The following is a 26,693-nucleotide window of genomic DNA, read 5'->3' as shown; positions in this document are numbered from 1 at the left end:
AGTATAATGTGTAAGGGGGGCTTTGTACTGTGCAGTATAATGTGTAAGGAAGGATACTTTGTACTGTGCAGTATAATGTGTAAGGGGGGGTTGTACTGTGCAGCATAATGTGTAAGGAAGGGGGCTTTGTACTGTGCAGTACAATGTGTAAGGGGGGCTTTGTTCTGGGCAGTATAATGTGTAAGGGGGGCTTTGTACTGTGTAGTATAATGTGTAAGGAAGGGGGCTTTGTACTGTGCAGCAAAATGTGTAAGGAAGGGGGCTCTGTACTGTGCAGCATAATAAGTAAGGGGGGCTTTGTACTGTGCAGCATAATGTGTAAGGAAGGGGGCTTTGTACTGTGCAGCATAATGTGTAAGGGGGGCTTTGCACTGTGAAGCATAATGTGTAAGGGGGCTTTGTACTGTGCAGCATAATGTGTAAGGAAGGGGGCTTTGTACGGCGCAGCATAATGTGTAAGGGGGGCTTTGTACTGTGCAGCATAATGTGTAAGGGGGGCTTTGTACTGTGAAGCATAATGTGTAAAGGGGACTTTGTGCTGTGCAGCATAATGTGTAAGGGGGGCTTTGTGCTGTGCAGCAAAATATGTAAGGGGGGGCATTATACTGTGCAGCATAATATGTAAGGAAGGGGGCTTTGTACTGTGCAGTATAATGTGTAAGGGGGCTTTGTACTGTGCAGCACAAAGTGTAAGGGGGGTTTTGTACTGTGCAGCATAATGTGTAAGGGGGGCTTTGTACTGTGCAGCATAATGTGTAAGGAAGGGGGCTTTGTACTGTGCAGTATAATATGTAAGGGGGGGCTTTTTACTGTGCAGCATAATATGTAAGGAAGGGGGCTTTGTACTGTGCCGTATAATGTGTAAGGGGGGGCTTTGTACTGTGCAGTATAATGTGTAAGGGGGGCTTTGTACTGTGCAGTATAATGTGTAAGGAAGGTGGCTTTGTACTGTGCAGTATAATGTGTAAGGGGGGCTTTGTACTGTGTAGTATAATGTGTAAGGAAGGAGGCTTAGTACTGTGCAGTATAATGTGTAAGGGGGGGCTTTGTACTGTGCAGTATAATGTGTAAGGAAGGGGGCTTTGTACTGTGCAGCATAATGTGTAAGGAAGTGGGCTTTGTACTGTGCAGCATAATGTGTAAGGGGGGCTTTGTACTGTGAAGCATAATGTGTAAGGGGGGCTTTGTACTGTGCAGCATAATGTGTAAGGAAGGGGGCTTTGTACTGTGCAGCATAATGTGTAAGGGGGGGCTTTGTACTGTGCAGCATAATGTGTAAGGGGGGCTTTGTACTGTGCAGCATAATGTGTAAGGGGGGCTTTGTACTGTGCAGCATAATGTGTAAGGAAGGGGGCTCTGTACTGTGCAGTATAATGTGTAAGGGGAGGCTTTGTACTGTGCAGTATAATGTGTAAGGGGAGGCTTTGTACTGTGCAGTATAATGTGTAAGGGGGGGCTTTGTACTGTGCAGTATAATGTGTAAGGAAGGGGGCTTTGTACTGTGCAGTATAATGTGTAAGGGGGGGCTTTGTACTGTGCAGCATAATGTGTAAGGAAGGGGGCTTTGTACTGTGCAGTATAATGTGTAAGGGGGGGCTTTGTACTGTGCAGCATAATGTGTAAGGGGGGCTTTGTACTGTGCAGCATAATGTGTAAGGAAGGGGGCTTTGTACTGTGCAGTATAATGTGTAAGGGAGGGGGCTTTGTACTGTGCAGTATAATGTGTAAGGAAGGGGGCTTTGTACTGTGCAGCATAATGAGTAAGGGGGGCTTTGTACTGTGCAGTATAATGTGTAAGGAAGGGGGCTTTGTACTGTACAGTATAATGTGTAAGGAAGGGGGCTTTGTACTGTGCAGCATAATGTGTAAGGAAGGGGGCTTTGTACTGTGCAGTATAATGTGTAATGAAGGGGCCTTTGTACTGTACAGTATAATGTGTAAGGAAGGAGGCTTTGTACTGTGGAGCATAATGTGTAAGGGGGGGCTTTGTACTGTGCAGCATAATGTGTAAGGAAGGGGGCTTTGCACTGTGCAGCATAATGTGTAAGGGGGGCTTTGTACTGTGCAGCATAATGTGTAAGGAAGGGGGCTTTGTACGGTGCAGCATAATATGTAAGGGGAGCTTTGTACGGTGCAGTATAATGTGTAAGGGGGGCTTTGTACTGTGCAGTATAATGTGTAAGGGGAGGCTTTGTACTGTGCAGTATAATGTGTAAGGAAGGGGGCTTTGTACTGTGCAGTATAATGTGTAAGGAAGGAGGCTTTGTACTGTACAGTATAATGTGTAAGGAAGGGGGCTTTGTACTGTGCAGCATAATGTGTAAGGGGGGCTTTGTACTGTGCAGCATAATGTGTAAGGAAGGGGGCTTTGTACTGTGCAGCATAATGTGTAAGGAAGGGGGCTTTGTACTGTGCAGCATAATGTGTAAGGAACGGGGCTTTGTACTGTGCAGCATAATGTGTAAGGAAGGGGGCTTTGTACTGTGCAGCATAATGTGTAAGGGGGGCTTTGTACTGTGAAGCATAATGTGTAAGGAAGGGGGCTTTGTACTGTGCAGCATAATGTGTAAGGGGGGCTTTGTACTGTGCAGCATAATGTGTAAGGGGGGCTTTGTACTGTGCAGCATAATAAGTAAGGGGGGCTTTGTACTGTGCAGCATAATGTGTAGGGGGGCTTTGTACTGTGAAGCATAATATGTAAGGGGGACTTTGTGCTGTGCAGTATAATGTGTAAGGGGGGCTTTGTACTGTGAAGCATAATATGTAAAGGGGGCTTTGTACAGTGCAGCATAACATGTAAGGGGGGCTTTGTACTGTGCAGCATAATGTGTAAGGGGGGGTTTGTACTGTGCAGCATAATGTGTAAGGGGGGCTTTGTACTGTGCAGTATAATGTGTAAGGAAGGGGGCTTTGTACTGTGCAGTATAATGTGTAAGGGGGGCTTTGTACTGTGCAGCATAATGTGTAAGGGGGGGCTTTGTACTGTGCAGCATAATATGTAAGGAAGGGGGCTTTGTACTGTGCAGTATAATGTGTAAGGGGGGCTTTGTTCTGTGCAGCATAATGTGTAAGGAAGGGGGCTTTGTACTGTGCAGTATAATATGTAAGGAAGGGGGCTTTGTACTGTGCAGTATAATGTGTAAGGGGGGCTTTGTACTGTGCAGTATAATGTGTAAGGAAGGGGGCTTTGTACTGTGCAGTATAATGTGTAAGGGGGGCTTTGTTCTGTGCAGCATAATGTGTAAGGGGGGCTTTGTACTGTGCAGTATAATGTGTAAGGGGAGGCTTTGTACTGAGCAGCATAATGTGTAAGGGGGGCTTTGTACTGTGCAGCATAATGTGTAAGGAAGGGGGCTTTGTACGGTGCAGCATAATATGTAAGGGGGGCTTTGTACGGTGCAGCATAATGTGTAAGGAAGGAGACTTTGTACTGTGCAGCTTAATGTGTAAGGGGGGCTTTGTACTGTGAAGCATAATGTGTAAGGGGGGCTTTGTACTGTACAGTATAATGTGTAAGGAAGGCGGCTTTGTACTGTGCAGCATAATGTGTAAGGGGGGCTTTGTACTGTGCAGCATAATGTCTAAGGAAGGGGGCTTTGTACAGTGCAGCATAATATGTAAGGAAGGGGGCTTTGTACGGTGCAGTATAATGTGTAAGGGGGGCTTTGTACTGTGCAGCATAATGTGTAAGGGGGGCTTTGTACTGTGAAGCATAATGTGTAAGGGGGCTTTGTACTGTGCAGCATAATATCTAAGGGGGGCTTTGTACTGTGCAGCATAATATGTAAGGAAGGGGGCTTTGTACTGTGCAGTATAATGTGTAAGGAAGGGGGCTTTGTACTGTGCAGTATAATGTGTAAGGGGGGCTTTGTTCTGTGCAGCATAATGTGTAAGGAAGGGGGCTTTGTACTGTGCAGTATAATATGTAAGGAAGGGGGCTTTGTACTGTACAGTATTATGTGTAAGGGGGGGCTTTCTACTGTGCAGTATAATGTGTAAGGGGGGCTTTGTACTGTGCAGTATAATGTGTAAGGAAGGGGGCTTTGTACTGTACAGTATAATGTGTAAGGGGGGGCTTTCTACTGTGCAGTATAATGTGTAAGGGGGGCTTTGTACTGTGCAGTATAATGTGTAAGGGGAGGCTTTGTACTGTGCAGCGTAATGTGTAAGGAAGGGGGCTTTGTACTGTACAGTATAATGTGTAAGGAAGGGGGCTTTGTACTGTGCAGCATAATGTATAACGGGGGCTTTGTACTGTGCAGCATAATATGTAAGGGGGGCTTTGTACTGTGCAGCATTATATGTAAGGGGGGCTTTGTACTGTGCAGCATAATATCTAAGGGGGGCTTTGTACTGTGCAGTATAATGTGTAAGGGGGGCTTTGTACTGTGCAGCATAATGTGTAAGGGGGGCTTTGTACTGTGAAGCATAATGTGTAAGGGGGGCTTTGTACTGTGCAGCATAATGTGTAAGGAAGGGGGCTTTGAACTGTGCAGTATAATGTGTAAGGGGGGCTTTGTACTGTGCAGTATAATGTGTAAGGGGGGGCTTTGTACTGTGCAGTATAATGTGTAAGGAAGGGGGCTTTGTACTGTGAAGCATAATGTGAAAGGAAGGGGGCTTTGTACTGTGCAGCATAATGTGAAAGGGGGGCTTTGTACTGTGCAGCATAATGTGTAAGGAAGGGGGCTTTGAACTGTGCAGTATAATGTGTAAGGGGGGCTTTGTACTGTGCAGTATAATGTGTAAGGGGGGCTTTGTACTGTGCAGTATAATGTGTAAGGAAGGGGGCTTTGTACTGTGCAGTATAATGTGAAAGGAAGGGTGCTTTGTACTGTGAAGCATAATGTGTAAGGAAGGGGGCTTTGCACTGTGCAGCATAATGTGAAAGGAAGGGGGCTTTGTACTGTGCAGCATAATATGTAAGGGGGGCTTTGTACTGTGAAGCATAATGTGTAAGGGGGGCTTTGTTCTGTGCAGCATAATGTGTAAGGAAGGGGGCTTTGTACGGTGCAGCATAATATGTAAGGGGGACTTTGTACTGTGCAGCATAATGTGTAAGGGGGGCTTTGTACTGTGCAGCATAATGTGTAAGGGGGGTTTTGTACTGTGCAGCATAATATGTAAGGGGGGCTTTGTACTGTGCAGCATAATGTGGAAGGGGGGCTTTGTAATGTGAAGCATAATATGTAAGGGGGGCTTTGTACTGTGCAGCATAATGTGGAAGGGGGGCTTTGTACTGTGCAGTATAATGTGTAAGGGGGGCTTTGTACTGTGCAGTATAATGTGTAAGGAAGGGTGCTTTGTGCTGTGCAGCATAATGTGTAAGGGGGGCTTTGTACTGTGCAGTATAATGTGTAAGGGAGGAGACTGTACTGTGCAGCATAATGTGTAAGGGGGGCTTTGTACTGTGCAGTATAATGTGTAAGGAAGGGGGCTTTGTACTGTGCAGCATAATGTGTAAGGGGGGCTTTGTACTGTGCAGCATATTGTGTAAGGAATGAGACTGTACTGTGCAGTATAATGTGTAAGGAAGGGGGCTTTGTACTGTCCAGCATAATGTGTAAGGGGGGCTTTGTACTGTGCAGCATATTGTGTAAGGAAGGAGACTGTACTGTACAGTATAATGTGTAAGGGGGGGTTTGTACTGTACAGTATAATGTGTAAGTGGGGGCCTTTGTACTGTGCAGCATAATATGTAAGGGGGGCTTTGTACTGTGCAGTATAATGTGTAAGGGGGGCTTTGTAATATGCAGTAGAATGTGTAAGGAAGGGGGCTTTGTACTGTGCAGCATAATAAGTAAGGGGGGCTTTGTACTGTGCAGCATAATGTGTAAGGAAGGAGACTGTACTGTGCAGCATAATGTGTAAGGGGGGGGTTTGTACTGTACAGTATAATGTGTAATTGGGGGTCTTTGTTCTGTGCAGTATAATGTGTAAGGGGGGCTTTGTAATATGCAGTATAATGTGTAAGGAAGGGGGCTTTGTAATATGCAGTATAATGTGTAAGGAAGGGGGCTTTGTACTGTGCAGTATAATGTGCAAGGGGGGGCTTTGTACTGTACAGTATAATGTGTAAGGAAGGAGACATTGTACTGTGCAGTATAATGTGTAAGGGGGGCTTTGTACTGTACAGTATAATGTGTAAGGAAGGGGGCTTTGTACTGTGCAGCATAATGTGTAAGGGGGGGCTTTGTACTGTGCAGTATAATGTGTAAGGGGGGCTTTGTACTGTACAGTATAATGTGTAAGGAAGGGGGCTTTGTACTGTGCAGCATAATGTGTAAGGGGGGGCTTTGTACTGTGCTGTATCATGTGTAAGGAAGGGGGCTTTGTACTGTGCAGCATAATGTGTAAGGGGGGGCTTTGTACTGTGCAGTATAATATTTTTAAGGGGGGCTTTGTACTGTACAGTATAATGTGTAAGGAAGGGGGCTTTGTACTGTGCTGTACAATGTGTAAGGAAGGGGGCTTTGTACTGTGCCGTATAATGTGTGAGGGGGTGCTTTGTACTGTGCAGTATAATGTGTAGGGGGGGGCTTTGTACTGTGCAGTATAATGTGTAAGGGGGGTTTTGTACTGTGCAGTATAATGTGTAAGGAAGGGGGCTTTGTACTGTGCAGTATAATGTGTAAGGATGGAGACTGTACTGTGCAGCATAATATGTAAGGGGGGCTTTGTACTGTGCAGCATAATGTGTAAGGGGGGCTTTGTACTGTGCAGCATAATGTGTAAGGAAGGGGGCTTTGTACTGTGCAGTATAATGTGTAAGGGGGGCTTTGTACAGTGCAGTATAATGTGTAAGGAAGGGGGCTTTGTACTGTGCAGCATAATGTGTAAGGGGGGCTTTGTACTGTGCAGCATATTGTGTAAGGAAGGGGGCTTTGTACTGTGCAGCATAATGTGTAAGGGGGGGGGCTTTGTACTGTACAGCATAATGTGTAAGGAAGGAGACTTTGTACTGTGCAGTATAATGTGTAAGGGGGGCTTTGTACTGTGCAGTATAATGTGTAAGGAAGGGGGATTAGTTCTGGGCAGTATAATGTGTAAGGGGGGGCTTTGTACTGTGCAGTATAATGTGTAAGGGGGGGGCTTTGTACTGTGCAGCATAATGTGTAAGGGGGGCTTTGTATTGTGCAGCATAATGTGTAAGGGGGGGCTTTGTACTGTGCAGCATAATGTGTAAGGAAGGGGGCTTTGTACTGTGCAGCATAATGTATAAGGGGGGCTTTGTACTGTGCAGCATAATGTGTAAGGGGGGCTTTGTACTGTGCAGCATAATATGTAAGGGGGGCTTTGTGCTGTGCAGTATAATGTGTAAGGGGGGCTTTGTACTCTGCAGCATAATGTGTAAGGGGGGTGCTTTGTACTGTGCAGCATAATGTGTAAGGAAGGGGGCTTTGTACTGTGCAGCATAATGTGTAAGGGGGGCTTTGTACTGTGCAGTATAATGTGTAAGGAAGGTGGCTTTGTACTGTGCAGCATAATGTGTAAGGGGGGGCTTTGTACTGTGCAGCATAATGTGTAAGGAAGGGGGCTTTGTACTGTGCAGCATAATGTATAAGGGGGGCTTTGTACTGTGCAGTATAATGTGTAAGGGGGGCTTTGTACTGTGCAGTATAATGTGTAAGGAAGGGGGCTTTGTACTGTGCAGTATAATGTGTAAGGAAGGGGGCTTTGTACTGTGCAGCATAATGTGTAAGGGGGGCTTTGTACTCTGTAGCATAATGTGTAAGGAAGGGGGATTTGTACTGTGCAGCATAATGTGTAAGGGGGGGGCTTTGTACTGTGCAGCATAATGTGTAAGGAAGGGGGCTTTGTACTGTGCAGCATAATGTATAAGGGGGGCTTTGTACTGTGCAGCATAATGTGTAAGGGGGGCTTTGTACTGTGCAGCATAATATGTAAGGGGGGCTTTGTGCTGTGCAGTATAATGTGTAAGGGGGGATTTGTACTCTGCAGCATAATGTGTAAGGGGGATGCTTTGTACTGTTCAGCATAATGTGTAAGGAAGGGGGCTTTGTACTGTGCAGCATAATGTGTAAGGGGGGGCTTTGTACTGTGCAGCATAATGTGTAAGGAAGGGGGCTTTGTACTGTGCAGCATAATGTGTAAGGGGGGGCTTTGTACTGTGTAGCATAATGTGTAAGGAAGGGGGCTTTGTACTGTGCAGCATAATGTATAAGGGGGGCTTTGTACTGTGCAGCATAATGTGTAAGGGGAGCTTTGTACTGTGAAGCATAATATGTAAGGGGGGCTTTGTGCTGTGCAGTATAATGTGTAAGGTGGGCTTTGTACTCTGCAGCATAATGTGTAAGGGGGGGGGCTTTGTACTGTGCAGCATAATGTGTAAGGAAGGGGGCTTTGTACTGTGCAGTATAATGTGTAAGGAAGGGGGCTTTGTACTGTGCAGCATAATGTGTAAGGGGGGGCTTTGTACTGTGCAGCATAATGTGTAAGGAAGGGGGCTTTGTACTGTGCAGCATAATGTGTAAGGGGGGGCTTTGTACTGTGCAGCATAATGTGTAAGGAAGGGGGCTTTGTACTGTGCAGCATAATGTGTAAGGGGGGCTTTGTACTGTGCAGCATATTGTGTAAGGAAGTGGGCTTTGTACTGTGCAGCATAATGTGTAAGGGGGGGGGGCTTTGTACTGTACAGCATAATGTGTAAGGAAGGAGACTTTGTACTGTGCAGTATAATGTGTAATGGGGGCTTTGTACTGTGCAGTATAATGTGTAAGGAAGGAGACTTTGTACTGTGCAGTATAATGTGTAATGGGGGCTTTGTACTGTGCAGTATAATGTGTAAGGAAGGGGGCTTAGTTCTGGGCAGTATAATGTGTAAGGGGGGGGCTTTGTACTGTGCAGTATAATGTGTAAGGGGGGGGCTTTGTACTGTGCAGCATAATGTGTAAGGGGGGCTTTGTATTGTGCAGCATAATGTGTAAGGGGGGGCTTTGTACTGTGCAGCATAATGTGTAAGGAAGGGGGCTTTGTACTGTGCAGCATAATGTATAAGGGGGGCTTTGTACTGTGCAGCATAATGTGTAAGGGGGGCTTTGTACTGTGCAGCATAATATGTAAGGGGGGCTTTGTGCTGTGCAGTATAATGTGTAAGGGGGGCTTTGTACTCTGCAGCATAATGTGTAAGGGGGGTGCTTTGTACTGTGCAGCATAATGTGTAAGGAAGGGGGCTTTGTACTGTGCAGCATAATGTGTAAGGGGGGGCTTTGTACTGTGCAGTATAATGTGTAAGGAAGGTGGCTTTGTACTGTGCAGCATAATGTGTAAGGGGGGGGCTTTGTACTGTGCAGCATAATGTGTAAGGAAGGGGGCTTTGTACTGTGCAGCATAATGTATAAGGGGGGCTTTGTACTGTGCAGCATAATGTGTAAGGGGGGCTTTGTACTGTGCAGCATAATATGTAAGGGGGGCTTTGTGCTGTGCAGTATAATGTGTAAGGGGGGCTTTGTGCTGTGCAGCATAATGTGTAAGGGGGGGCTTTGTACTGTGCAGCATAATGTGTAAGGAAGGGGGCTTTGTACTGTGCAGTATAATGTGTAAGGAAGGGGGCTTTGTACTGTGCAGCATAATGTGTAAGGGGGGCTTTGTACTCTGTAGCATAATGTGTAAAGAAGGGGGATTTGTACTGTGCAGCATAATGTGTAAGGGGGGGCTTTGTACTGTGCAGTATAATGTGTAAGGAAGGTGGCTTTGTACTGTGCAGCATAATGTGTAAGGGGGGGGCTTTGTACTGTGCAGCATAATGTGTAAGGAAGGGGGCTTTGTACTGTGCAGCATAATATGTAAGGGGGGCTTTGTGCTGTGCAGTATAATGTGTAAGGGGGGCTTTGTACTCTGCAGCATAATGTGTAAGGGGGGGGGCTTTGTACTGTGCAGCATAATGTGTAAGGGGGGCTTTGTACTGTGAAGCATAATATGTAAGGGGGGCTTTGTACTCTGCAGCATAATGTGTAAGGGGGGCTTTGTACTCTGCAGCATAATGTGTAAGGGGGGGGGCTTTGTACTGTGCAGCATAATGTGTAAGGAAGGGGGCTTTGTACTGTGCAGTATAATGTGTAAGGAAGGGGGCTTTGTACTGTGCAGCATAATGTGTAAGGGGGGCTGTGTACTGTGTAGCATAATGTGTAAGGAAGGGGGATTTGTACTGTGCAGCATAATGTGTAAGGGGGGGCTTTGTACTGTGCAGTATAATGTGTAAGGAAGGGGGATTTGTACTGTGCAGCATAATGTGTAAAGGGGGGGCTTTGTACTGTGCAGTATAATGTGTAAGGAAGGGGGCTTTGTACTGTGCAGCATAATGTGTAAGGGGGGGCTTTGTACTGTGCAGCATAATGTGTAAGGGGGGGCTTTGTACTGTGCAGCATAATGTGTAAGGGGGGGGCTTTGTACTGTGCAGTATAATGTGTAAGGAAGGGGGCTTTGTACTGTGCAGCATAATGTGTAAGGGGGGGGGCTTTGTACTGTGCAGCATAATGTGTAAGGGGGGGGCTTTGTACTGTGCAGTATAATGTGTAAGGAAGGGGGCTTTGTACTGTGCAGTATAATGTGTAAGGAAGTGGGCTTTGTACTCTGCAGCATAATGTGTAAGGGGGGGGCTTTGTACTGTGCAGCATAATGTGTAAGGAAGGGGGCTTTGTACTGTGCAGCATAATGTGTAAGGGGGGCTTTGTACTCTGTAGCATAATGTGTAAGGAAGGGGGCTTTGTACGGTGCAGCATAATGTGTAAGGGGGGGGCTTTGTACTGTGCAGCATAATGTGTAAGGAAGGGGGCTTTGTACTGTGCAGTATAATGTGTAAGGAAGGGGGCTTTGTACTGTGCAGCATAATGTGTAAGGGGGGCTTTGTACTCTGTAGCATAATGTGTAAGGAAGGGGGCTTTGTACTGTGCAGCATAATGTATAAGGGGGGCTTTGTACTGTGCAGCATAATGTGTAAGGGGGGCTTTGTACTGTGCAGCATAATATGTAAGGGGGGCTTTGTGCTGTGCAGTATAATGTGTAAGGGGGGCTTTGTACTCTGCAGCATAATGTGTAAGGGGGGTGCTTTGTACTGTGCAGCATAATGTGTAAGGAAGGGGGCTTTGTACTGTGCAGCATAATGTGTAAGGGTGGGCTTTGTACTGTGCAGTATAATGTGTAAGGAAGGTGGCTTTGTACTGTGCAGCATAATGTGTAAGGAAGGGGGCTTTGTACTGTGCAGCATAATGTATAAGGGGGGCTTTGTACTGTGCAGCATAATGTGTAAGGGGGGCTTTGTACTGTGCAGCATAATATGTAAGGGGGGCTTTGTGCTGTGCAGTATAATGTGTAAGGGGGGCTTTGTACTCTGCAGCATAATGAGTAAGGGGGGGGCTTTGTACTGTGCAGCATAATGTGTAAGGAAGGGGGCTTTGTACTGTGCAGTATAATGTGTAAGGAAGGGGGCTTTGTACTGTGCAGCATAATGTGTAAGGGGGGCTTTGTACTCTGTAGCATAATGTGTAAGGAAGGGGGATTTGTACTGTGCAGCATAATGTGTAAGGGGGGGGCTTTGTACTGTGCAGCATAATGTGTAAGGAAGGGGGCTTTGTACTGTGCAGCATAATGTATAAGTCGGGCTTTGTACTGTGCAGCATAATGTGTAAGGGGGGCTTTGTACTGTGCAGCATAATGTGTAAGGGGGGATTTGTACTCTGCAGCATAATGTGTAAGGGGGGTGCTTTGTACTGTGCAGCATAATGTGTAAGGAAGGGGGCTTTGTACTGTGCAGCATAATGTGTAAGGGGGGGCTTTGTACTGTGCAGTATAATGTGTAAGGAAGGGGGCTTTGTACTGTGCAGCATAATGTGTAAGGGGGGGGCTTTGTACTGTGCAGCATAATGTGTAAGGAAGGGGGCTTTGTACTGTGCAGCATAATGTATAAGGGGGGCTTTGTACTGTGCAGCATAATGTGTAAGGGGGGCTTTGTTCTGTGAAGCATAATATGTAAGGGGGGCTTTGTGCTGTGCAGTATAATGTGTAAGGGGGGCTTTGTACTCTGCAGCATAATGTTTAAGGGGGGGCTTTGTACTGTGCAGCATAATGTGGAAGGAAGGGGGCTTTGTACTGTGCAGTATAATGTGTAAGGAAGGGGGCTTTGTACTGTGGAGTATAATGTGTAAGGAAGGGGGCTTTGTACTGTGCAGCATAATGTGTAAGGGGGGCTTTGTACTGTGTAGCATAATGTGTAAGGAAGGGGGATTTGTACTGTGCAGCATAATGTGTAAGGGGGGCTTTGTACTGTAAAGCATAATGTGTAAGGGGGGGGCTTTGTACTGTGCAGTATAATGTGTAAGGAAGGGGGCTTTGTACTGTGCAGCATAATGTGTAAGGGGGGCTTTGTACTGTGTAGCATAATGTGTAAGGGGGTGCTTTGTACTGTACAGCATAATGTGTAAGGGGGGCTTTGTACTGTACAGTATAATGTGTAAGGAAGGGGGCTTTGTACTGTGCAGCATAATGTGTAAGGGGGGGCTTTGTACTGTGCAGCATAATGTGTAAGGAAGGGGGCTTTGTACTGTGCAGCATAATGTGTAAGGGGGGCTTTGTACTGTTCAACATAATGTGTAAGGGGGGGCTTTGTACTGTGCAGTATAATGTTTAAGGAAGGGGGCTTTGTACTGTGCAGCATAATGTGTAAGGTGGGGCTTTGTACTGTGCAGCATAATGTGTAAGGTGGGCTTTGTACTGTGTAGCATAATGTGTAAGGAAGGGGGATTTGTACTGTGCAGCATAATGTGTAAGGGGGAGCTTTGTACTGTACAGCATAATGTGTAAGGGGGGGGCTTTGTACTGTGCAGTATAATGTGTAAGGGGGGGCTTTGTACTGTGCAGTATAATGTGTAAGGGGGGGTTGTACTGTACAGCATAATGTTTAAGGGGGGGCTTTGTACTGTGCAGCATAATGTGTAAGGGGGGTCTTTGTACTGTGCAGCATAATGTGTAAGGAAGGAGACTTTGTACTGTGCAGTATAATGTGTAAGGAAGGGGGCTTTGAACTGTGCAGCATAATGTGTAAGGGGGGGCTTTGTACTGTGCAGCATAATGTGTAAGGAAGGGTGCTTTGTACTGTACAGTATAATGTGTAAGGGGGGGCTTTGTACTGTACAGCATAATGTGTAAGGGGGGTCTTTGTACTGTGCAGCATAATGTGTAAGGAAGGAGACTTTGTACTGTGCAGTATAATGTGTATGGAAGGGGGCTTTGTACTGTGCAGCATAATGTGTAAGGGGGGGCTTTGTACTGTGCAGCATAATGTGTAAGGAAGGGTGCTTTGTACTGTACAGTATAATGTGTAAGGGGGGGCTTTGTACTGTACAGCATAATGTGTAAGGGGGGGCTTTGTACAGTGCAGCATAATGTATAAGGGGGGGCTTTGTACTGTGCTGCATAATGTGTAAGGAAGGGTGCTTTGTACTGTACAGTATAATGTATAAGGGGGCTTTGTACTGTGCAGAATAATGTGTAAGGGGGGGGCTTTGTACTGTGCAGCATAATGTGTAAGAAAGGGGGCTTTGTACTGTGCAGTATAATGTGTAAGGGGGGGCTTTGTACTGTGCAGCATAATGTGTAAGGAAGGGGGCTTTGTGCTGTGCAACATTATGTGTAAGGGGGGGCTTTGTACTGTACAGCATAATGTGTAAGGGGGGGCTTTGTACTGTGCAGCATAATGTGTAAGGAAGGGGGCTTTGTACTGTGCAGCATAATGTGTAAGGGGGGCTTTGTACTGTGGAACATAATGTGTAAGGAAGGGGGCTTTGTACTGTGCAGCATAATGTGTAAGGGGGGGCTTTGTACTGTGCAGCATAATGTGTAAGGAAGGGGGCTTTGTACTGTGCAGCATAATGTGTAAGGGGGGGCTTTGTACTGTGCAGCATAATGTGTAAGGAAGGGGGCTTTGTACTGTGCAGCATAATGTGTAAGGGGGGGCTTTGTACTGTGCAGCATAATGTGTAAGGAAGGGGGCTTTGTACTGTGCAGCATAATGTGTAAGGGGGGCTTTGTACTGTGCAACATAATGTGTAAGGGGGGGCTTTGTACTGTGCAGTATAATGTGTAAGGAAGGGGGCTTTGTACTGTGCAGCATAATGTGTAAGGAAGGGGGCTTTGTACTGTGCAACATTATGTGTAAGGGGGGGCTGTGTACTGTACAGCATAATGTGTAAGGGGGGGGCTTTGTACTGTGCAGCATAATGTGTAAGGAAGGGGGCTTTGTACTGTGCAGTATAATGTGTAAGGGGGGCTTTGTACTGTACAGCATAATGTGTAAGGGGGTGGACTTTGTACTGTGCAGTATAATGTGTAAGTGGGGGGCTTTGTACTGTGCAGCATAATGTGTAAGGGGGGCTTTGTACTATACAGCATATTGTGTAAGGGGGGGCTTTGTACTGTGCAGCATAATGTGTAAGGAAGGGGGCTTTGTACTGTGCAGTATAATGTGTAAGGAAGGGGGCTTTGTACTGTGCAGTATAATGTGTAAGGAAGGGGGCTTTGTACTGTGCAGCATAATGTGTAAGGGGGGCTTTGTACTGTACAGCGTAATGTGTAAGGGGGGGCTTTGTACTGTGCAGCATGATGTGTAAGGGGGGCTTTGTATTGTGCAGCATAATGTGTAAGGGGGGCTTTGTATTGTGCAGCATAATGTGTAAGGGGGGGCTTTGTACTGTGCAGTATAATGTGTAAGGGGGGCTTTGTACTGTGCAGCATAATGTGTAAGGGGGGCTTTGTATTGTGCAGCATAATGTGTAAGGGGGGGCTTTGTACTGTGCAGCATAATGTGTAAGGAAGGGGGCTTTGTACTGTGCAGTATAATGTGTAAGGGGGGGCTTTGTACTGTGCAGTATAATGTGTAAGGGGGGGCTTTGTACTGTGCAGCATAATGTGTAAGGGGGGGGCTTTGTACTGTGCAGCATAATGTGTAAGGAAGGGGGCTTTGTACTGTACAGTATAATGTGTAAGGGGGGCTTTGTACTGTGCAGCATAATGTGTAAAGGGGGGGCTTTGTACTGTACAGCATAATGTGTAAGGGGGGGCTTTGTACTGTACAGTATAATGTGTAAGGGGGGCTTTGTACTGTGCAGCATAATGTGTAAGGAAGGGGGCTTTGTACTGTACAGTATAATGTGTAAGGGGGTCTTTGTACTGTGCAGCATAATGTGTAAGGGGGGGATGGGGCTTTGTTCTGTACAGGTCACAAGGAGTAGCCAAGGTCAGGAACAATAGCACAAGATCAGGGTACGCTGGAGCAAGGTGTGAGCTTATACTCAGGCACTGGAGTGCTCCCAGGAACTTCCTTATATAGGTCAAGGTTCAATTCTGGTGACAATCAATTTCCCCCACTCAGTGCCTGGCCATTTAAATCTAAAACACAGAGGTGCGCACGCCATATGGGAGCCGCGACCGCCTGCATGCAGTAGCCGGAGGAGAGGCAGAAGAGACGCTGACAGCGGGCCCTGGGATCTCTAGTCCGCTGTCCCCTGCTGGCCAGGACCCCAGTGTCGCCGGACCCAGTAAGTGATTGCTGGTGGGGTGACTGCGGCTGCGCCTCCAGGACACTGTGCCCTGGGCAATAGCCCTGCCAGCCTGCCCTTGGAAGTGAATAAACACAGATACGGCGTTTAAACTACACTCAGTTTATTTTCACAGTCAAGTACGTGGTATTTTACAGTACAACACCGGCATGGCTTGTGCAACATTCAACTCTACTAAAAATTTAAATATTCTTTACAAAAATGTGACTTCTGTTTTCAGATCAATAAAATTCAGTGCTGTGCAGGTCAGGAACATCAATAAATCAGTAATAACAATACATGGTTATAAATCGGCAAATAATTAAATATCTGACATAGAGGAAGACTTTGGGCAAGTCCCAAATAATAGTAACAGGCGGCAATTGTTTGGACCACTGACATTAAAATGCAGATTGCTGCACAGGTGAGAAGTCCACACGCTGAATATCTTGATGACCATTTTGGTCTGAAAGAAGATGCAACAATTACTCCAGAAGGGGGTCATTGGGATGTGCCCCCCACAATATTGTTAGTTAGAATGAAGATGTTGTTTTTGGCTGGAAATATTTAAATTTGTTGGTAACAAAATACAGATTCTAATTCCATTGGGAGAAACGCTGGACTCGAAGGTCGGGCTCTGCTAAAGCAGCCAAATCTCATTTCAACACAATATCACTGTTTAATTATGTTTACTGACTGAATTATACAGCTGTTCTCATATTGCTGATTGCTCCTGGGGCAAATAATAAATATATATACAAAGGGCCAGATTAACATTGGGGCACATGGAGCTACAACTCAAGGCCTCCGCATAAAAATTGGCCACATAGGCAGCTGGTTGCCATGATGATGTGGCTAACAGTCACCATAAATCATAAGTATTACATTGAGAAAATGGGAGAGGGAGGAAGAGAGAGAGAGAGAAAGCGAGATGGAGAGAAGGACGGGGAGAGAGGGAGATAGTGAGAAGGAGGAAGAGGGATAGAGAAAGCAAGACAGAGAAGGAGGAGGGGGGGAAGAGAGTGAGAAGGAGAGAGAGTGTGGAATGGAGAGAGAGAAAGCAAGATGGAGAGAAGGAGGAGAGGAAAGGGGAGGGAGAGAGAGAAGAGGATGAGAGAGGGGGAGAGGAAGGGGTTGGGAGTAAGTGAGTAGGACAGAGGAAGGGGAAGTGTGAGAGGAAGGGGGAGTGAGCAGGAAGGAGAGAGGAATTAGGAGGGAGGGAGAGAGAAAGAAAGAAGAAATCTGAGGGATAAAGAGGAAGGGGGTGGGAGAAAAAGGAAGAGAGCAAGATGAGAGAGAGGAATGGGGAGGGAGAGTAGGAGAGAAAGGCAGAGGGAGAGAGAAAGGGGGAGCGAGAACAAGGAGAGAAAGGAGGACAAGAGGAGAGAAAGGCAGAGAGAAAGGGGGAGCGAGAACAAGGAGAGAAAGGAGGACAAGAGGAGAGAAAGGCAGAGAGAAAGGGGGAGCGAGAACAAGGAGAGAAAGGAGGACAAGAGAAGGAGAGAAAGGCAGAGAGAAAGGGGGAGCGAGAACAAGGAGAGAAAGGAGGACAAGAGAAGGAGAGAAAGGCAGAGAGAAAGGGGGAGCGAGAGCAAGGCGAGAAAGGAGGACAAGAGAAGGAGAGAAAGGCAGAGAGAAAGGGGGAGCGAGAACAAGGAGATAAAGGAGGACAAGAGAAGGAGAGAAAGGCAGAGAGAAAGGGGGAGCGAGAACAATGAGAGAAAGGAGGACAAGAGAAGGAGAGAAAGGCAGAGGGAAAGGGGGAGCGAGAACAAGGAGAGAATGGAGGACAAGAGAAGGAGAGAAAGGCAGAGGGAGAAAGGGGAAACGAGAACAAGGAGAGAAAGGAGGACAAGAGAAGGAGAGAAAGGCAGAGAGAAAGGGGGAGCGAGAACAAGGAGAGAAAGGAGGACAAGAGGAGAGAAAGGCAGAGAGAAAGGGGGAGCGAGAACAAGGCAAGAAAGGAGGACAAGAGGAGAGAAAGGCAGAGAGAAAGGGGGAGCGAGAACAAGGAGAGAAAGGAGGACAAGAGGAGAGAAAGGCAGAGAGAAAGGGGGAGCGAGAACAAGGAGAGAAAGGAGGACAAGAGAAGGAGAGAAAGGCAGAGAGAAAGGGGGAGCGAGAACAAGGAGATAAAGGAGGACAAGAGAAGGAGAGAAAGGCAGAGAGAAAGGGGGAGCGAGAGCAAGGCGAGAAAGGAGGACAAGAGAAGGAGAGAAAGGCAGAGAGAAAGGGGGAGCGAGAACAAGGAGATAAAGGAGGACAAGAGAAGGAGAGAAAGGCAGAGAGAAAGGGGGAGCGAGAACAATGAGAGAAAGGAGGACAAGAGAAGGAGAGAAAGGCAGAGGGAAAGGGGGAGCGAGAACAAGGAGAGAATGGAGGACAAGAGAAGGAGAGAAAGGCAGAGGGAGAAAGGGGAAACGAGAACAAGGAGAGAAAGGAGGACAAGAGAAGGAGAGAAAGGCAGAGAGAAAGGGGGAGCGAGAACAAGGAGAGAAAGGAGGACAAGAGGAGAGAAAGGCAGAGAGAAAGGGGGAGCGAGAACAAGGCAAGAAAGGAGGACAAGAGGAGAGAAAGGCAGAGAGAAAGGGGGAGCGAGAACAAGGAGAGAAAGGAGGACAAGAGGAGAGAAAGGCAGAGAGAAAGGGGGAGCGAGAACAAGGAGAGAAAGGAGGACAAGAGAAGGAGAGAAAGGCAGAGAGAAAGGGGGAGCGAGAACAAGGCAAGAAAGGAGGACAAGAGAAGGAGAGAAAGGCAGAGAGAAAGGGGGAGCGAGAACAAGGAGAGAAAGGAGGACAAGAGAAGGAGAGAAAGGCAGAGAGAAAGGGGGAGCGAGAACAAGGCAAGAAAGGAGGACAAGAGAAGGAGAGAAAGGCAGAGAGAAAGGGGGAGCGAGAACAAGGAGAGAAAGGAGGACAAGAGAAGGAGAGAAAGGCAGAGGGAAAGGGGGAGCGAGAACAAGGAGAGAAAGGAGGACAAGAGAAGGAGAGAAAGGCAGAGGGAGAGAGAAAGAAAGAGTGAGCGAGGGGGGCCATTTGGAGAGAATTACCCCAGGGAACGCGGGGGACAACAGCTAGTATATATAACAGTTTACACTTTTAATGCTGAAACAATTTATATTTTAGGGTTAGTGATAGTTTAAATTAAATGTGGTCTTAAAAACTGTGTGTGTACATTGCTATATACAGTACAAGTATCTGATCCATGCACCATCGGGGTGCCACCATGGTTCTAGCTGGTGTGATAGAAAGTCCAGCCTTTTATTACATTATTATAGCTACCAGTGTTGCCCCTAACATAGTAAATACACAGCTCTAGTCTAGTGCAATAGTAGGAAAAGCCATTGACCATCTACACGTAGAACCATCAGCCATGGTAACCTCATGGTGCTTAGCCCCGCCCTCCTTCTCTGATTGGCCCACCACATTCACGTGTCTTCCAGCTAGTGATGCCCATTAATGGCTCTCTGTTTTCCTGCCATTGATGTAAAATACCAATGACGGGCAGATCTGCGGTGAAATTGTGGCGGCGTCATTTTGTTGGCGATTTCTGGGGTCCCAGCGGAGACGTTGGTATACTCAGTGGGTGCAGGGTGTTTAGTGTGGGACTCACTGGACCCAGGGGCCCGTGTACACTTCACAATGATAGGGATCTCTAAACTATCGGAGCGGTGAATGGTACGGGACATTTAGCATTATAAGGGCTCAATTCAATTAGGTGTGTCTATGCCTGTGAGTAAGTGCAGCTCTATGCAGCCCTGCGCACAAAAATGCACAAGTCTGGGGCGAGAATGGGTTGCGAGTGAGGTGATTTCCACTGCCTGTGTCGCTGTTTCTGCGCCATTGCAACAGCAACTCACTCCCCTCACTTGAACGGAGGGCCTGATTCAGATCCGTACGCTCTGACAGAGCGCTCGCTCTGAGGGCCGTCCTTGCACTCAGCGTCACTTGCTCTGCACCAGCCCCTGTATGTACAGTATATAGTGCAGCATAGCACTCAGCGTCACTTGCTCTGCACCAGCCCCTGTATGTACAGTATATAGTGCAGCATAGCACTCAGTGTCACTTGCTCTACACCAGCCCCTGTATGTACAGTATATAGTGCAGCATAGCACTCAGTGTCACTTGCTCTGCACCAGCCCCTGTATGTACAGTATATAGTGCAGCATAGCACTCAGTGTCACTTGCTCTGCACCAGCCCCTGTATGTACAGTATATAGTGCAGCATAGCACTCAGTGTCACTTGCTCTGCACCACCCCCTGTATGTACAGTATATAGTGCAGCATAGCACTCAGTGTCACTTGCTCTGCACCAGCCCCTGTATGTACAGTATATAGTGCAGCATAGCACTCAGTGTCACTTACTCTGCACCAGCCCCTGTATGTACAGTATATAGTGCAGCACACGTCCATCTTGTGTATTTACAACAATAGGTGGGATTATGAGCAACAACAAATGTGTTAATGGGTAAATTGCTGGGGCTACATACAATGGGGGCTACATACAATGGGGGCTATACATAGAAGTGCCTTACTGCCACGTGAGTGGGGTATTTATGGCTGTGCTGCACTATATCTGCAGCACATTAGGCAGAAGCCTCCTCTGACTATTTTACTGACGTGGAGATGGGGCCTTACTCAGAATTACGCTCCAATAATGACCTTAACAACTTTCCAACATACACTACACCTCTCAGCCTGTCCCCAGCGTTTGTCTCTGCGCCCTGGACAACCATTGCCATGAGGACACTTTCCTTCTGTGTGAGCTGATTGAAGATGATCACTGACATATGTAATAAGTGATATAAGTTACACTGTAGTTACACATATGTAATAAGTGATATAAGTTACAGTGTAGTTACACATATGTAATAAGTGATATAAGTTACACTGTAGAATGCATCTATCGCTTATTACATATATTACTTTCCAGCCGCTTCTCCTACATTCTTTATCTGACTAATTGGAACCTACAACTTCCATAATCTCACTGTGCACTGTCCGCTAGAACACACTGTAGAAGTTATATATAACATTATCCATGTTATACGTGTCACATTTTCTCTTCCTGCTTTATATATTAGTGAACTAAAACTCATTACGTTGGTGAATTATTACAACCAGGTGAAATGGAGACTTGACGTCAGACGCCGCAGTACCTGTGAGATTCCTATGTGTCCCTTAGTACAGGGATGAGGTGGCCACGCTAGGCACATACATTACACAGGAGGCGCTGGTGTGATAGAGACTCATGGCATCAGTACTGGAAATGGGCCGGGCGGTGACTGGGAGGTGACACCTGGTCCTTATCGCCACAACATCTGGCCAGGTTGGCAGCTAAATGACAAATCTTGAAAAGCTCTTTATTAATGATAGTGGGTTCAAACCCAGGGACATCGGGATTGTGAAGTGCTCAGGGGGGGGGGGGGCTCAGGATAGTCAGGGGACTGCATATCAAGAGCCTGTTGAATAAGGTCTCACTACAAATGTATCTATCCAATAGTTAGATAAAGGATACGTATTATATTTGCTAAATATATCCTTTGGAACTTGACGATGATTGATGTTCAGTCGTATTATTTTAGTACAATGCCCACATGTCTGTCACCCTGCCTTAAATATACAATGAGAGATGCACTTTTTGCAATGTATCTGGAACCCCCCCTATGGCAGTGCAGGTCAGCTTTGGTCAGGGGTCACTGCATGGCCAGGCCCTATTGGTAATATATTAGGGAGAGCCCAGCATTGCAGCTCCAGCCTCCCAAGCCCCGCTCTTAGTAGAGCAATAGGGTCTACTGAACTTGAGCTGGAACCCTGAGAGGTCGTCCTGGCAGGACCCAAAGCGGCACAGTAGGAAAACCACTGGCTTTAATTTATACACACAGCCTTAAAGGAGACAAAGTAGACTCAAACAACGTACAGTAGGGAGCAGTCTTAGACTCTTTGACCCATGGCTTCCACCATTATATTGTTCTGGATGACCTGAGCATTAGAGGCCAGACACCCCAAATGTGGTCATGACAAAGACTTTTTCTCATTATATTTGTGATGAAGCAAAATTTTGTCTTGTGCAAGAAATTGGAATATAATCTAAAAATAACCCTATTTGTCCAACCATTTATCCGACCATACACAGTTGTCATTCCACAGTGTTGTATGGTCCCGTCTTGTGAACACCTGGTGCTACCACCGCCACGTACACCTAGTGTCTTCTACTGCCTCCGTTGTTTGTGCTGAGAACCTGAAGTCCACCAGGAATATTTCTGAGACACGGAGCAGGTGGCCTTGCCGTGGCCACCATCTGGCATTTCAGTGCATGAAGAGAAGGAATTGTAAATACTCAGCAGGACGGCCAGGAGGACTATCCCAGCTGCCAGAATGGAGAAGACGCTCCAGTGCTTGAGTAGTTTGGGATACAGCATATGCAAATAGTCAATGCATTCCTCCATTATACTGAAAAACAGCAATACGGACATCATGTAAATGACAATTTACAGATTATTAGATAGCCTGCTATTATTTCATTTATTTTTCTGTGATGACCAGATCTGAATATTGAAGCCCCAAATCTCTCCTTTGCTTTTCCTTATCATATTATATGTGTCCTATATTAATGTCCCCAAGAAACAAGGACCTGGGGTAACACTGATCAGGCGGCACTGGTTGGCTTCGTATTAACAGCTGATACAGGTGTCGGGATTCCGGCGCCAGTATTCTAAGCGCCAGCATCGCATGTGCTGGGATATTAACCGTATCCCATATTTCCATATAATAATTGTTCTTACAATATCTATGAATCCTACATCAATGAGATAAAACTTCACAAGTAGATATGAGATGAAAAAAACCTGGTGATACAAGTAAGTTCCTTGTGAAGTTTAGGAGCAGACACCCACTTTCCACCACAAAGGACGGGAATTTGGCCAAACGCTTCCAATGTTTATGTTGCACATTGGTAAGAAGTATATTTCTAGGTGTACTCCAAGCAATGTAATAAGAAATGTGCCAAGTGTAACATACACAGTGTCCTAGAGAAGTACAGACCTGTGCATTCATACTACCAGCTAGGATTTGCGCAACCAATAATAAGGGCTCAGAGTTTAACGTACTAGTGGTTTTCACCAGGGACCGTCACATGGTGTTTTGGGCTTCGCTGCACCCTGTTGTGGCCCCCTAAGCTGGTTCCTATTGGTAGGCAGAAGAAGTCTAAGCAAACAAAAGAATGGCCGGGTTAGGTCAGGAACAGACCAGGTCTAAGAGAGCCAGTAAGCGCTGGAGCCGGGGTATGGAGGCAGATTTCTGCGCAGGACGCCAGCAAGGAGGAGATCCCACAGATTCATCAGAGCGGGGAGAGCTTGCAGGCAGAAAGCAGCGTTGGATCTTCCCAAATCCCTCCCCCATACCCCCTCTTGTTCCCTCTCAGACATTTTGTTCTGTCAGCCATTTTCCTTGGTCTTTGATGTTTTAGTAATGGAGTCGCCTCTCCCAATGAGATCGGCTCCTTATTGGTTTCCTTTTCTGGCTTAACGCCGCGCTATTGTTCTGTTCTGGTTTTGCTTCAAAATTAATAACAATTACATTGTAAAAAAAATAAAGCAACGTTGGATGTGATAAATGCCCACTAAGCTCAGCGCTACCTGACACACAGGTTCCCCAACTCTCATCAATGAATATGTCACCTAAAGAAAGTGAATAGTATTTTGTGAGTCACACAGGAATATAAAACTGTGTATGTGGCTGCTTAGCTTATAGATCATTTCTTACTCCTCTCACCCTGTGTATTCTCATCTGTGCTAATAATAGTACCAGGACAGAGGTGGGAGATATGTACGTACACCAGGTACAGGGCAGAGATAGGAGATATGTACGTACACCAGGCACAGGGCAGAGAAGGGAGATATGTACGTACACCAGGCACCGGGCAGAGATGGGAGATATGTACGTACACCAGGCACAGGGCAGAGGTGGGAGATATGTACGTACACCAGGCAGAGGGCAGAAGTGGGAGATATGTACGTACACCAGGTACAGGGCAGAGATAGGAGATATGTACGTACACCAGGTACAGGGCAGAGATAGGAGATATGTACGTACACCAGGCACAGGGCAGAGAAGGGAGATATGTACGTACACCAGGCACCGGGCAGAGATGGGAGATATGTACGTACACCAGGCACAGGGCAGAGGTGGGAGATATGTACGTACACCAGGTACAGGGCAGAGAAGGGAGATATGTACGTACACCAGGTACAGGGCAGAGAAGGGAGATATGTACGTACACCAGGCAGAGGGCAGAAGTGGGAGATATGTACGTACACTAGGTACAGGGCAGAGAAGGGAGATATGTACGTACACCAGGCACAGGGCAGAGATAGGAGATATGTACGTACACCAGGCACAGGGCAGAGAAGGGAGATATGTACGTACACCAGGCACCGGGCAGAGATGGGAGATATGTACGTACACCAGGCACAGGGCAGAGGTGGGAGATATGTACGTACACCAGGTACAGGGCAGAGAAGGGAGATATGTACGTACACCAGGTACAGGGCAGAGAAGGGAGATATGTACGTACACCAGGCACAGGGCAGAGGTGGGAGATATGTACGTACAACAGGCACAGGGCAGAGGTGGGAGATATGTACGTACACCAGGCACAGGGCAGAAGTGTGAGATATGTACGTACACCAGGCACAGGGCAGAGATGGGAGATATGTACGTACACCAGGCAGAGGGCAGAAGTGGGAGATATGTACGTACACCAGGCACAGGACAGAGGTGGGAGATATGTACGTACACCAGGTACAGGGCAGAGGTGGGAGATATGTACGTACAACAGGCACAGGGCAGAGGTGGGAGATATGTACGTACACCAGGCACAGGACAGAGGTGGGAGATATGTACGTACAACAGGCACAGGGCAGAGGTGGGAGATATGTACGTACACCAGGCAGAGGGCAGAAGTGGGAGATATGTACGTACACCAGGCACAGGACAGAGGTGGGAGATATGTACGTACACCAGGTACAGGGCAGAGAAGGGAGATATGTACGTACACCAGGCACAGGGCAGAGGTGGGAGATATGTACGTACAACAGGCACAGGGCAGAGGTGGGAGATATGTACGTACACCAGGCACAGGGCAGAAGTGGGAGATATGTACGTACACCAGGCAGAGGGCAGAAGTGGGAGATATGTACGTACACCAGGCACAGGGCAGAGATGGGAGATATGTACGTACACCAGGCACAGGGCAGAGGTGGGAGATATGTACGTACACCAGGCACAGGGCAGAGATAGGAGATATGTACGTACACCAGGTACAGGGCAGAGATGGGAGATATGTACGTACACCAGGCACAGGGCAGAGAAGGGAGATATGTACGTACACCAGGCACCGGGCAGAGATGGGAGACATGTGTACACCAGGCACAGGGCAGAGATGGGAGATATGTACATACACCAGGCACAGGGCAGAGATGGGAGATATGTACGTACAACAGGCACAGGGCAGAGGTGGGAGATATGTACGTACACCAGGCACAGGGCAGAGAAGGGAGATATGTACGTACACCAGGCACAGGGCAGAGGTGGGAGATATGTACATACACCAGGCACAGGGCAGAGATGGGAGATATGTGTACACCAGGCACAGGGCAGAGATGGGAGATATGTACATACACCAGGCACAGGGCAGAGATGGGAGATATGTAAGTACAACAGGCACAGGGCAGAGGTGGGAGATATGTACGTACACCAGGCACCGGGCAGAGATAGGAGAGACGTGTGTACACCAGGCACAGGGCAGAGATGGGAGATATGTACATACACCAGGCACAGGGCAGAGATGGGAGATATGTACGTACACCAGGCACAGGGCAGAGGTGGGAGATATGTACGTACACCAGGCACCGGGCAGAGATGGGAGACATGTGTACACCAGGCACAGGGCAGAGATGGGAGATTTGTACGTACACCAGGCACAGGGCAGAGGTGGGAGATATGTACGTACACCAGGCACAGGGCAGAGGTGGGAGATATGTACATTCACCAGGCACAGGGCAGAGGTGGGAGAGACGTGTGTACACCAGGCACAGGAAAGAGGTGGGAGATATGTACGTACACCAGGCCCAGGGCAGAGATGGGAGATATGTATACGTACACCAGGCACAGGGCAGAGATGGGAGACATGTGTACACCAGGCACAGGGCAGAGATGGGAGACATGTGTACAACAGGCACAGGGCAGAGGTGGGAGATATGTACGTACACCAGGCACAGGGCAGAGGTGGGAGATATGTACGTACACCAGGCACAGGACAGAGGTGGGAGATATGTACGTACACCAGGCACAGGGCAGAGGTGGGAGATATGTATGTACACCAGGCACAGGGCAGAGGTGGGAGAGACGTGTGTACACCAGGCACAGGGCAGAGAAGGGAGATATGTACGTACACCAGGCACAGGGCAGAGGTGAGAGATATGTACGTACACCAGGCACAGGGCAGAGATGGGAGATATGTACGTACACCAGGGACAGGGCAGAGGTGGGAGATATGTATGTACACCAGGCGCAGGGCAGAGATGGTAGAAATGTACATACACCAGGCGCAGGGCAGAGATGGGAGATATGTACGTACACCAGGCACAGCGCAGAGAAGTATGTACGTACACCAGGCACAGGGCAGAGAAGGGAGATATGTACGTACACCAGGCACAGGGCAGAGATCGGAGATATGTACGTACACCAGGCACAGGGCAGAGGTGGGAGATATGTACATACACCAAGCGCAGGGCAGAGATGGGAGATATGTACGTACAGCAGGCACAGGGCAGAGATGGGAGAGACGTGTGTACACCAGGCACAGGGCAGAGGTGGGAGATATGTACGTACACCAGGCACAGGGCAGAGGTGGGAGAGACGTGTGTACACCAGGAGCAGGGCAGAGATGGGAGATATGTACGTACACCAGGCACAGGGCAGAGGTGGGAGATATGTACATACACCAGACACAGGGCAGAGATGGGAGATATGTACGTACACCAGGCACAGGGCAGAGGTGGGAGATATGTACGTACACCAGGCACAGGGCAGAGGTGGGAGATATGTACGTACACCAGGCACAGGGCAGAGATGGGAGAAA

General features: G+C 47.5%; 1 protein-coding gene across 1 annotated transcript in view; it reads right to left on the bottom strand.

Annotated features, from left to right (window-relative positions):
- Positions 1-21,745: 21,745 nt before the first annotated feature.
- Positions 21,746-26,693, bottom strand: part of LOC148519792 (inositol 1,4,5-triphosphate receptor associated 1-like) — a 286,091-nt gene continuing 281,143 nt past the window's right edge. Inside the window, exon 10 of the mRNA XM_088476085.1 lies at positions 21,746-22,003. Coding sequence (XP_088332211.1) covers positions 21,763-22,003 — 241 coding nt within the window. The 3' untranslated portion in view covers positions 21,746-21,762. The remainder of the gene's footprint in view (positions 22,004-26,693) is intronic.

The sequence above is a fragment of the Taudactylus pleione genome, unplaced genomic scaffold (genome assembly GCF_031769625.1).
Source record: "Taudactylus pleione unplaced genomic scaffold, aTauple2 ptg000182l, whole genome shotgun sequence".
NCBI lineage: Eukaryota > Metazoa > Chordata > Amphibia > Anura > Myobatrachidae > Taudactylus > Taudactylus pleione.
The sequence above is the reverse complement of the archived record's forward strand: the minus strand, read 5'-3'. Positions and strand labels throughout refer to the sequence as shown.